Source organism: Phanerochaete carnosa (assembly GCF_000300595.1).
Source record: "Phanerochaete carnosa HHB-10118-sp unplaced genomic scaffold PHACAscaffold_1, whole genome shotgun sequence".
NCBI lineage: Eukaryota > Fungi > Basidiomycota > Agaricomycetes > Polyporales > Phanerochaetaceae > Phanerochaete > Phanerochaete carnosa.
Window position 1 is genome coordinate 3,678,415 of NW_006767628.1, and position 11,167 is coordinate 3,689,581.

The 11,167-nt window shown below is 55.4% G+C and overlaps 5 protein-coding genes across 5 annotated transcripts; 3 read left to right on the forward strand and 2 right to left on the reverse strand.

Moving 5' to 3' along the window:
• Nucleotides 1-76: 76 nt before the first annotated feature.
• Nucleotides 77-976, forward strand: PHACADRAFT_204417 (uncharacterized protein; the record flags this gene model as incomplete). Its single annotated transcript, XM_007390622.1, has 3 exons — nucleotides 77-271; nucleotides 310-734; nucleotides 788-976. The coding sequence occupies 3 exons, from the start codon at nucleotides 77-79 to the stop codon at nucleotides 963-965; spliced, it is 798 nt and encodes a 265-aa protein (XP_007390684.1). The 3' UTR covers nucleotides 966-976.
• Nucleotides 977-998: 22 nt separating this feature from the next.
• PHACADRAFT_134689 (uncharacterized protein) lies at nucleotides 999-4,743 on the reverse strand (the record flags this gene model as incomplete). The annotated part of the gene is made up of 2 exons (XM_007390623.1): nucleotides 999-4,616; nucleotides 4,678-4,743. The coding sequence occupies 2 exons, from the start codon at nucleotides 4,741-4,743 to the stop codon at nucleotides 1,263-1,265; spliced, it is 3,420 nt and encodes a 1,139-aa protein (XP_007390685.1). The 3' UTR covers nucleotides 999-1,262.
• Nucleotides 4,744-5,023: 280 nt separating this feature from the next.
• PHACADRAFT_247747 (uncharacterized protein) lies at nucleotides 5,024-7,611 on the forward strand. The gene is made up of 3 exons (XM_007390624.1): nucleotides 5,024-5,159; nucleotides 5,212-7,106; nucleotides 7,162-7,611. The coding sequence occupies exons 1-3, from the start codon at nucleotides 5,101-5,103 to the stop codon at nucleotides 7,476-7,478; spliced, it is 2,271 nt and encodes a 756-aa protein (XP_007390686.1). The 5' UTR covers nucleotides 5,024-5,100; the 3' UTR covers nucleotides 7,479-7,611.
• Nucleotides 7,612-7,939: 328 nt separating this feature from the next.
• Nucleotides 7,940-8,727, forward strand: PHACADRAFT_247748 (uncharacterized protein). The gene has a single exon (XM_007390625.1). The coding sequence runs from the start codon at nucleotides 8,219-8,221 to the stop codon at nucleotides 8,714-8,716; it is 498 nt and encodes a 165-aa protein (XP_007390687.1). The 5' UTR covers nucleotides 7,940-8,218; the 3' UTR covers nucleotides 8,717-8,727.
• Nucleotides 8,728-9,520: 793 nt separating this feature from the next.
• PHACADRAFT_190408 (uncharacterized protein) lies at nucleotides 9,521-9,886 on the reverse strand (the record flags this gene model as incomplete). Its single annotated transcript, XM_007390626.1, has 2 exons — nucleotides 9,521-9,563; nucleotides 9,675-9,886. 2 exons carry the CDS (start codon nucleotides 9,884-9,886, stop codon nucleotides 9,521-9,523), a joined length of 255 nt encoding a protein of 84 aa, XP_007390688.1.
• Nucleotides 9,887-11,167: the final 1,281 nt, after the last annotated feature.

Consider the following 11,167-nt stretch of genomic DNA (forward strand, 5'->3'; position numbering starts at 1 on the left):
GAACTTTTTGCAGGTAGATTCGCCTTCCAATACGCGCAATTACCGTCCGACGTCCTTCCTCATGATGAATTCGCCCATGGCGTCGTCATTCCCTGCCATATCAGACGTTCCACCGAGTGAAAGCAGCACGATTGAGGATCATTTGACCTTTTCCAGCCATACGGAAATGCTGGACTACGTCACCAAGAACTGGAGATCCGATTTCGTGACCGTGGATCTCAGGAGCCAGTCTCTACTGGAAAAATTCTCAACCAGGCCGTTTTTCATGGTCGTCAGTGTGGACGCCCCGATTCTCATTCGCTATCACAGAAGTATGAGGCGAGTATCTACTCTCTACACGCAGCACATGTACATCAGACTGAGTGTCTTGTCCCATCCTTTCTCAGAGGGAGGAGCGGCGAAAACTCTGAGTCCCTGCGAACGTTCGTACAAGAGCACGATGAGCATTTCTATGGACCGAGCGACAGCACCTCGCAATATTCGCAGCCCGCTACTCGTCCACCACTCCGAACTCTGCATCATCTCGTCAGCCTATACGTCATCAATTCTTTCGATAACCTCGAGGAGTTTCACAGGCATCTGGAAAGCCTAGATCTGGCGAATCCGGAACGCCTTCGACCGGGCTGGGATACCTACTTCATGCGCCTCGCGTCTCTCGCGTCTCTCAGATCGAATTGCATGAAGCGAAGAGTTGGGGCTATCCTTGTCCGTAACAAGCGTATACTGGCTTCAGGGTGGGTCAGCTTCCAGCACAAGGGTTTAACAGCTACTCATACGCCTGTTACAGGTACAATGGGACGCCGAGAGGTCTCACGAATTGCAACGAAGGCGGATGCACCAGGTGCAACATGGCAAGCGAGACCGTAGCCGAATGTGTTTGTCTTCATGCTGAGGAAAATGCGCTCCTCGAAGCAGGCCGGGAGCGAGTAGGTGACGGCGGCGCAGTGCTATACTGCAACACGTAAGCGATCAACATAGGCATGGCAGTCACCCTTGCTGAAACTATGTCCTTAGATGCCCATGCTTGACATGTACAATCAAAATTATACAGGCTGGTGTGCAGGAGGTAGTATATAATCTGAGCTACAAAGTGTAGGTCGCCCTGTGAACTTTTTCTGCGTGACTAATACGATTATTGCCGAGACAGAGACGACGCCTCGGCCGCGCTCTTCAGGGAAGCGGGCGTGATGCTTCGTCGACACGCACCACCACCAGATATTTGACACCTGGTTCGCCACACGCCTTCAGATACGTTTGTAGGTCTAGGGGGACACTATTATTCGCATATTCCGCGAAATATCCCATCTTGATTCGCAGAGGAACGCGCATGCGGGGATGCTACCTGCAGTAGCCGACAATGCAAGCCAAACAGCGTCCTCATGCTCGAGACAGAGTGCCTTGAAAAGCTTGACCGCACAAGCCTGCAGCTCCTCGTGTGCCCCAGCGTGTAGGAACCGCCGGCACGCAACGATGACTTCCCATGCCACCTGGTTTTGCGCCTTGACACCCGCGACGGAGGCGGACAACGTGTTGAGAATCGCGGTGTAGAGACGGTGCGAGTGAGTATAGGCTGAACTCGTGCCGACTGCGCCTGGAGCCCGCCGAGCGAGAGCATTGGTGACATCGGCTTGTTCGAGTTGATACAGCATCTTCCGAAACCGCGGCCAAATGTCGGTCCAGACTCTTCGGTACATGAAGTCGCCGACGTGGGTGGCAAGGGCTTCCACGAGGGCTGCCGCAGCGCGTGTCACATATGGCTCTGGGTCAGAGAAGCGGTTCAGGATGAACGGCCAGGCGTGGTGTATCGACTGGAGTAACGCAGAGTCCGGCAGAACTGGTACAGCCGAGCTGAGCAAATTCAGGATCCTGGCCCTGATCATGGCGGACCCGTGTGTGAGGAAGTAGAGTGACCGCGAGACGATGAGCTTTGTCAGCGCTTGAGTCGGGGTTGGAGGTGGCTCAGCCAGGGGATCCTCGGCTGTATGGGAAGCCTCTTCAGTCGCGTCTTCATTCTTCCCCTTGCCCCATGATTCCCGAGGGAATGAGCCAGGCTCAAAGTCGGGAGGTAAATCGTCCGGAGGATTGACCGGCTTCTCGTGGCGGTGAACGACCCAGTCGCACAGCTCAGAGAACTTATCCGCATCTAGTTGGGATCGTGTCTTAGCAGGTGTAGCCGTTTTAGAAGCTTCAGGGAGATTGATTTCATCCGTCCCAATGACAACAACAACCTCGAGCAGCACCGCGACAAGGCCGTCGACGATGACCTCGTAGCCGTGGTATTCGTCCAAACGATCGAAGCACTCCTCAACGACGTCACCCGCCTTCTGGACCACCTCACGACCCACCAAGCGGACGAGGACAACGAGCACTCTTGTGGCGTCTACGTCGAGCCACCGGCGGTTCAGTCGTCGGGACACGGCATCCAAAGCATAATCAAAGTTGGACAGTAGCAAGTTCGCTGGAGAGGCGTAGGATGTGCAGTACGAGATGTAATGCAAGGTCGCCAGCGCAGTCGACGAGAGATAGTCGTGGTCTGAAACGAGGGCATTGAGGACGGGATATAGGGTGTATAGCAAAAGATGAGTAAAGCCTGTTTGCAGAATCCCGGCACATATGGCGAGAGACTGTAGTGCCAGGGCTCGATACAGGGCGGGCGAAGAGGCATGTCGCTTGGAAGCAGTGCTGGGCCTCGAAAAATCGACTTGCATGGGTGCTCGAATCTGGGTTAAGCCCTTGATATGTTCAACGAGCGGCTCGTCGTTCTGGGCTTCAGTCTTAGTTTTGAGAATGGGCTCTGGGTCGGAAGGCAGGGACCGGCCCTCGTCGTCCCAAAGCTCCGGAAGAGCTTTGGCGAGCCATCGCGCGAATTTTTCCAGCCTTCTACGCTTCGGAACAATCTGCGGTCTTTGACCAATCTCAAGAGAAACGCCAGCGATGCCCTCTAGCAGCCGTGTCCCGCACCAGAGCGCAGCGGCAGCTTCAGCCTCCTCGCTTGCACGACCGACCCCGAAGAACCACTCGACGGCAAACAGTCCGTCTTCCTGAGCTGCTCGACCAAGAGCTCGGAACATGCGCTCCAAGGCTTGCTGGGCGGAGCGGGAGGCCACTTGACGGAGGTTGGCCTCCGGGAATGAGACAAGTTGTGCGGCTTGAATATCATTCTCCAGCATGAGCTGCGCGGACGATGTCGACGTCGCGGTGATTGAAGGTACTGTTAAATCCAGGACCGACAGCAGGCTCCAGCCCCAACGTTCTATTCCCCCGTTCGGCCCAAGTAGCTTGCTCACTTCCAAAGCTACAGTGCGAAGGCCCTGGCGACCATCTCGAGTCGTTCCCAGACTACAGATAGCCTCCACGATTCCCGCACTGTGTTCCACTTTCATATCTGATTGTGTCGGGATGAGTCGCGGGAAGCGCATGAGGTGGTCCTTCGCGATATGCAGCAGCGTCTGAAGGAGCTCGGATCTCGCAGGGTCGCCGCAGAGGTCGAGTAGATGCGCCGTCGCCTGCTTCGAGACGTCTGGGAAGTCGGACAGGGAAAGAAATAGGAGGAAAGATAGCAGTAGAGGCTGGCTTTGCGGTAGTGTGAGCATGGTCGCTCGCAATATCGCGGAAGCAAAATCGGTGAGCGTTCGGAGGGCAGTAGCGGAAGGGTGAGTGACAAGAGGATTCAGGGTATTGAGAGCGATATGGAGTTGTGAGCTAGTTCCACGCAGCCAAGAAGACGTACGACGGGTCGCATACGGAGGCGTAGGCTTTGGGTCTTCTACGGGTGCGTCCGAGGTCAGTTCAGTCAAATTTTCTAAGGTAGTTGGGCCCCGCACTGCTCCCTCTGCAACGCAGATTTCGTCCCCAATGGCACGAATGGTGACAGCTCGAATTACATCCAGAGCAAGTGCAACGGTCTCTCCGTTTGCCCATCGCTTCGAGATACCAGTGGCCAGGGCAATCTTGCACATGCTGCTGACGACTCCGGGAAGTATGGAAGGGATGAAATCATCCGGAAGATAGCATTCGATGATGAGGCGAATGACCTTCAGGGAGGTGCGCTGGAGTGGCGCGTGCTGGGAACGCGACGCATCAAGCAGCGAGTTCACGGTCTGACCGAGAATGGGGATGAAGGGGCGCGTTTGACTGTGACTTCGGAACGTCGTAAATATGTCGTTGGCGCGTGAGCTGGGTCCAGCAGGGTCTTCGTCCGGAGGTCTCTCACGCAGCAATGTCCACAAGCATTGGGCGGCAGCTTCAATAGCTTCGTCGGCTCTTCGTTTCCCCTTCCCCTTCCCGTCCAGCCCACCAGTGATAGCACTACAGAGCATGAAGATCTGTTCCCACGTCGGCACGTCCATGTCCCACCACCAGTGGTCGCACAAGATGGAAAGGACGGTCAAAAGCTTCTCGAGGACTTGGTCCGGGACAGCAGCGTTGGTTGTACGCCGGAGAATGGAGGAGATAGGAAAGAAGATATAGGATATGAGAGACGGCTTGAATTGCCGACGTTGGCGTTCTGCATCGCGTAATGTCTCTATGAGTTGCGTTAAGAGGCTGGACACCTCTGGGATAGTAGATGGTGCCAGATGTGACTTTGCGACGAGTGGGACGCATATTGGCTTGAGCTACAAGATGTTGTTAACATCGCAGTTGAACATGGAATCGCTCGTGGCGGGGAGCCTCCACCTTTTGGAAGAATCTCTGGTTCTCTTCATCGCTCGCGTTCATGCCGGTCGTGCGATGGGCAGCCATGAGATCTCATCGACAAGAGTGGCAAGTGCCGAGCATGCCAGATACTCACGACGGCAGAGTCACTGGAACTGTGAGCCTGTGGAATAGCAGCTCATTGGTCATACTGCTCACCGGTCGTGACTCGGTCCAGCCCCCGAAGGCACTGTGGCAAGCGGCAAGCGGTGGGCGTCACGGAGCAGCGCCGAAAAATGAAAAATGAGTGGCGAAACGCTTCCGTTCCCGGACAACCACGGTTCTCCAGCCCCGCTTTCCTTTGTCCTCCTCTCGACTGGTCTAATTTATTGGCTCTTGTACTGCTAACTGCTCTTAATCTCTCTTTAACATCTAGATGCTTTGGACCTCCACATCCCGCTCACTATGATCCCGGACACACCCAGGATCTTGCTGATTGACTCGTATGATTCGTTCACGCACAAGTGGGTATCTCCAAATGCTCCTTCGTTGAAAGGTGGACTTACGGCGCACTAGTTTGGCTGCTTTATGTCGGCGCTCTATTCCTGGATGTATCGTCCATATTATCAAGAACAACACTATCCCTTTCTCCGATTTGAGTTCGGTCCTCGACCAGTTTTCCGCCGTCATCGTCGGACCCGGCCCAGGCTCACCTGACAGGCACGAGGATATCGGCATCGTTAGGAACATCTGGAAGCTTGACGAGGCACACATCCTCCCTGTCTTCGGTGTCTGTCTTGGGCTGCAAAGCCTCGCCATAGAATTCGGAGGAACGCTGAAGCGCCTGGCTGTCGTAAAGCATGGGCAGATTTCCACCATCCTTCACGAGGGCAGTGAAATCTTCAAGGGCGTGGGACCAGTGGAGGCTGTCCGGTATCATTCTCTGCACGTCTCCCTCAACGGCGACGAACCTCTGGAAGCCCTCGCATGGGCAGACGATGACGAAGAGAATGGACGCGTCCTCATGGCCGCTAAACACACCTCCAAACCTTTCTGGGCTGTGCAGTACCATCCCGAGTCTGTATGTACCTCCGGCGGCGGCGGCGAAGTCATCCGCAACTTCTGGAGGCTCTCGAAACTTTGGTCAACTATCAACAGTCGGGAGGTACAGCCATGGAGTGAAGCTACCGAAAGCCTGGTTGGCCGCCCTTGGCCGCACATTCATACCATTCCATCTTCTCGCTCACCATCTCCGAACATCACGTGTAACCTCACGACCCACATACTGGAATGTCAAAGTGTCTCTATCCCTAGACTGTGCGAGGTCCTGGGAGTTGAAGAAGAATCTTCGGATTTCGTTCTGCTCGACTCGGCCGCACAGCCAGGCCACTACACGATCATCGGCTGTCTTCACTCCTCGAGCCCCAGGATCACATACCGAATTGGCGAGCCTCATGTTCGCGTCACAACAGACGGCGTCGAGCGTCTGGAGGATGTGGGTAAAGATGTCTGGACGTGGCTCGCGGCTTTCATGCAGCCTCGGAAAGTGCGAGGTGGCGGCGAGAAAGATGTCCCGTTCTGGGGCGGACTTATCGGCTTCTTGAGCTACGAGCTCGGTGTGGACTCCCTCTGCCCTTCCCTGCATCCGCGCTTGGTCGCCGAACATGCTCAGCATCCGGACGTCAACCTTGTCTTTGTGGAGCGGAGCATTGTATTGGACACAAGGGCTGGACGGGTCTACATACAGTCTCTGTTACATGATGACGAGGAATGGCTGTCCACCGTCGCTGCGCTCGTGCGACATGTGGCACTTATCCAAGTACCTGCGGAGGACAGCCCTGGCCGGAAAAGAAGAAAGATGTTCCAAACACGGCCAACAGTCGTCCTCCCCGCCAAAGACACCTATATCGAGCGTATCCGTCGGGCGCAAGACTACCTCGCTTCCGGTGACTCTTACGAACTCTGTCTGACTGCGCCAACGCGGATCTCAGTGTCCGCGACCGCTGGCGGCGACCCCGGACGCTCAACATCCTGGGACCTGTACAAGACATTGCGCAGGCGTAACCCTGCGCCCCACTCTGCCTATCTCAGGCTTCACCCTTCAACGCTTCTGGGTTCATCTCCAGAACGCTTCCTGTCCTTTTCGCGGCCACCCGCGGGTGTATGCCAACTACGACCGATCAAGGGAACTGTGCGTAAGGCACCAGGTATCACACGAGCTGTCGCAGAACAAATGCTTGCCGGCAGCATCAAGGAGGTGGCTGAAAACCTCATGATTGTAGACCTGATACGCCACGACCTGCACGGGGTCGTTGGGGACGACGTGGTGGTGCCGCAATTTTGCGGTGTGGAAGAGTACGGGACGGTGTGGCAGCTTGTGAGCGTCGTGGAGGGACGGCTTCCCATAGGAACAGAACTTGATGACGGGTTCGATCTTGGGTGGGATGTCTTACGACAGAGCCTGCCTCCCGGTGAGTCTCACCTGGCAACGGTTCGCAAGCATGCGCTGATGTCTATGTTTGTAAGGGAGCATGACGGGCGCACCAAAGAAGCGTAGCGTGGAAGTTCTAGCGTCGCTAGAAATGGAGCCGCGGAACGTGTACTCTGGTGTCTTTGGCTACTGGGACGTCGGTGGCGGCGGTGACTGGTCGGTCACGATCCGCAGCTGTTTCAAGTACGCCTCCGCAGAACGTGCGCCCGGCGACGGTGTGGCGCAGACGGTGGTGGAATGGGCTCTCGGTGCCGGGGGCGCCATCACTGCTCTGTCAGATCCAGAGGCTGAGTGGGAGGAAATGATAGCAAAGGTGGAAAGCGTCCTGCCGGCGTTCAGCGCCGCGGCATGACCTGCGGTTGCCAAGTGTGTAAATGGGCGCAGATCGGCCTCATCGTCGAGCTCTGTGTTTCCTGTCCTGTACCCAGCCTGCGTTCAACTGCAGTGCGATGCATGTATTCTCGTATGCAACTACTGGGATTTGCAACACATGTTAATGTCTGAGATCTGAGAGCTAGCCAAGGGTAAGCGCCCACGCGACGAACGTGCACCCACTTGGACCAACCAGGGGCGGAACGTGCACTTGAGTGGGAAAGGGCGTTCAGATCTCTGGTCTCGTATAACAGTGTGCCTGAGAGTTCATTTGACCTGCCAGAGCTTCTAGGTTCGTCCTCCACGGTTCTATATCTACCACTCGCGCGACCACCTCCAAGTTTCAACTTCCCCCACCCATGGCTAGTACAGCCCTTCCAGAGCGTCTAATGGCGCCCTCGTATGCCGTGTACGATCGCTCGTCAAATCCATGCTACCAGCTCTGATGGCTCGTTCTGAAATAGATACCCAGAGTCCGTGCAATCGGTGGAGGACACCCTCTACAGTCCGACAGCCGCTTCATCCGCAGGGAACTACCCACGTCGCTTCTCGGATGCCAGTGCGGTGCTCCCCGTCGACCACTTCCGCCACCGGCGGGACAGTTCGGACGAAGAGTCCTCCTACACCTTTGGAAAGCCGCAGGGCCAGTATCTCAGCTATGCCCCCAGCCCTGGCATCTCGCGAGCCCCAAGCTTTCTCGACGATGGGCGTGTGACGGCCATGTCGAATTATACAGGTGTCACAATTGACGAGACGGACGATCCCGCCGTCGCACGATCCATATTCCAGCCGCCTAGACAGAACTCCTCCCTACCATCCCTCCCCTCGTCAACTCGCATTCAAGCCGATCCCTACTCTGTTCAGACTAGGTCCCCTTTGCTGGCCTCTGGGGCCTCCCGCTCCCCTAGATCCCCTCCGCTATCCTCCTCCCACTCCGTTTCTCCGATGACCGTCTCTCCTGTCGCCATGCCCCGGCCAACACTCACCCCGCGGCACTTTCCACTGCCATATACCTGCGCATTCCGCATGTCTCAAGATGGGTCCATGGTCCTCGCCCCGCCAGACGCGTCCACTGACCTGTCGCCGCTCTACCGCTTCGAGGTGGTTCCCAACGTTTTCACGCCGCTATCGTTCACCACGAGGATCTACAGGGGCAGCAGTGTGTTTCTCGGGCAGTTCGAGTACGTCATATGCTTCGTCGCGTCCCTGCATCTCTGATCAATCTGCGCTGATAGGATGGGCATCTCGAAAGACAAGCCCATGCTTTTCATGGACCAACAGTGGTGTCCGCTTGAGGGGGTTTTCACGAGGTTCCGCAAAGTCAATAGCCGCCTTGGGGTTTGCACCCTGTATTCTCTCCCAAAGAACGTTGCTTGATGCTTGCATTCCTCTAGGACCGCTGGGTCTGGCAACACGGCAACGTGAAGCTGCACTGGGACTGCCGGAACGAGTCAGAGATTCTGGTAAGCTGTGTCGGAGCAAGTCCCTCTATCGCCCATTGACTCGGCGGTGCCCCCATTACAGTGTTATGAGGGTGCCGATACGGACAAGATCCCTATTGCGCGCTTTCGCCCCGCGGCGACGCAGCCCTTGGAAATGTTCGCGAACAGCGCGCCGGTGAGCATGCTGGACATCAGCACATCCTCGCAGGCCCTCCTCGACGAGATCATCGTGTCGTGCATGATCGTTGAGCGCAGGAGGACCAACCCCGACGGGAGCCGGAAGGAGATTTTCAACTAATGTCGGACGGACTGGGGGCGAGACTTTCATTTACTCTGGGCTGCTAACACACCACCTAACACTACTACTGACCCGACTCGATCTTCGCTTGTTCTTGTTCTCGGGGTCCCAGCGTTTACTATTTACTAGTATTATCGATGTAGAAAATGCCTGTATAATTCGACGTACATCGCGCTCTCTAAGCGCGGCAGCGGCTGTAGAATAGATGATACTCGTCCATGTCATACTTTTCAACATTCTGAATACTTTATTGAGACAGCGACTTGTACAATGCGGGGTCCATTATGGGTACCGGTAATCCGTGATAGCGAGAACAACTGCAAAACTACGGGCGTTATTAGCGATGTTTGGCGAAGCGTATGAGGTGTGGCACATACATACGAGATACAATACGACAGGAAACAGAGGTAGCTGATAGGAGATAGATCAGTTGGACTGATCTTTCTGGTCCTGCTCTCTGAAAGCCTCAATGATAGCCTTCCCCTCCCGGATATCGTCGTGGTCCCAAGTCTTCAAGCCGTAGCTGTGCATGAAGTTGTTGAAGCCTCCGAAGTCCTTCTGGTATTGGTAGTCGGACTTGCGAGCGGGAGCTTCAGATCCGGAGTCTTTCTTGCTCTTGCTCTCGCTCTTGCTCTTGCTCTTAGGCATGGTGGCTGGCGAGGAAAAACTGAACGTTGTCGTACAGGAAAGTCTGAGGTGAGCGCCCGGGTACTGAGCAAGTGGCGTTCCTCCGAGGTTACTGGACCGTCGCGTCGGGGTCAAACTATCCCGACGTGCGTGGCGTTCGTGTTGAGGGAGGGGGAGAGTACAGGTCGCGTAGGTGGACGCGAAAGGGGGGGAGAGGAAGAGGGTCGATGGGTTGCGCAGTGTAAGCGAGGGACGCAACTAGGTTAGATACTACCTGGGCCCACCGGAAGACAACAGCGGTGAGGAAAAACAGGGATATTCGTGCCAGCTACCGGCGACGTAACCGAAGGGAATACGCAGGTGATAGTAACGGGGCAAGTCCGTCCATCTACAAATCTCTACTGTGCTCTGCTTATATACTGCTTGTGATTTGTAGTTGTTTTGCTCTGAGTCTGCGATCGAGCGTGTTTTTGGCTCCGCGTTTGAGAGCGATCCACGCATTGTTTCTGCCCCCGCCACTTCCGCTTTTAGGTTACAACTTCGGCGCACTTACATAAGCACGTCCATACTTCGCTCGCAGGATCGAGTCTCAAGCGAACAGAGCTCGTCGCTACTCTGCTCGGTACTCCAGGTGATTTATCGCCCCCGCAGCTTCTTGTTCCCCCCGGTTTCTGCACTATTCTGTACTTATTCCGACATGTTCTTCCTCGTTATTTCACACTCCTTCCTCTCCTCTCGTTTCTTTCGGTCACTCGTTGCGCAGTGCATTTTGTTTGCATCATCTGTGGCTAGAGTTATAAACTGTCACCGTGGTGCTTAGTACGGGGTGCATACCCATTTTCCTTTGCAGGCTGAACCTTGTTATGTCGGGTCCGTCATGGGTACCGGTCATCCATGACGGCGGGAACAATGGAAGCTCACGCGCGGTAGGCAACGCTCCAATTACACGAGGACTGGCAGGGCGTTTACTCTTCGAGCGAGGGAGAGAGACTGAGATCCTCACTCGAAGGCAGGCCGGAATAGGAAGGGTGAAGTCGTGACGATGCGACACGGAGTGCATACGAAGCAATACGAATAAGGAAGAAGAAGGTCCACAGGGTGACTATAATCGTGGCAGTCTGAACGAGGGAGGTTAGAAGGAAATGGGGAGCGAGATGATGAGCTAGGGACGAAGGTCGTATAACCACCCGAGCCACAAACGGCTGGCAGGAACTAAGGGCGATATCAAGATTAGTAATATTGTGCACGTGCAAAGCGTATAAAATGTGGCATATACAAAATACAATCCGACGGGAAACAGAC

Excerpts from the sequence above, each read along its gene's own strand:
- PHACADRAFT_247747 (XM_007390624.1), top strand. The coding sequence starts at position 5,101 with ATGATCCCGGACACACCCAGGATCTTGCTGATTGACTCGTATGATTCG. Across the intron at positions 5,160-5,211 it reads TATGATTCGTTCACGCACAA|TTTGGCTGCTTTATGTCGGC; the intron begins GTGGGTATCTCC and ends ACGGCGCACTAG. Across the intron at positions 7,107-7,161 it reads ACGACAGAGCCTGCCTCCCG|GGAGCATGACGGGCGCACCA; the intron begins GTGAGTCTCACC and ends TATGTTTGTAAG.
- PHACADRAFT_247748 (XM_007390625.1), top strand. The coding sequence starts at position 8,219 with ATGTCGAATTATACAGGTGTCACAATTGACGAGACGGACGATCCCGCC.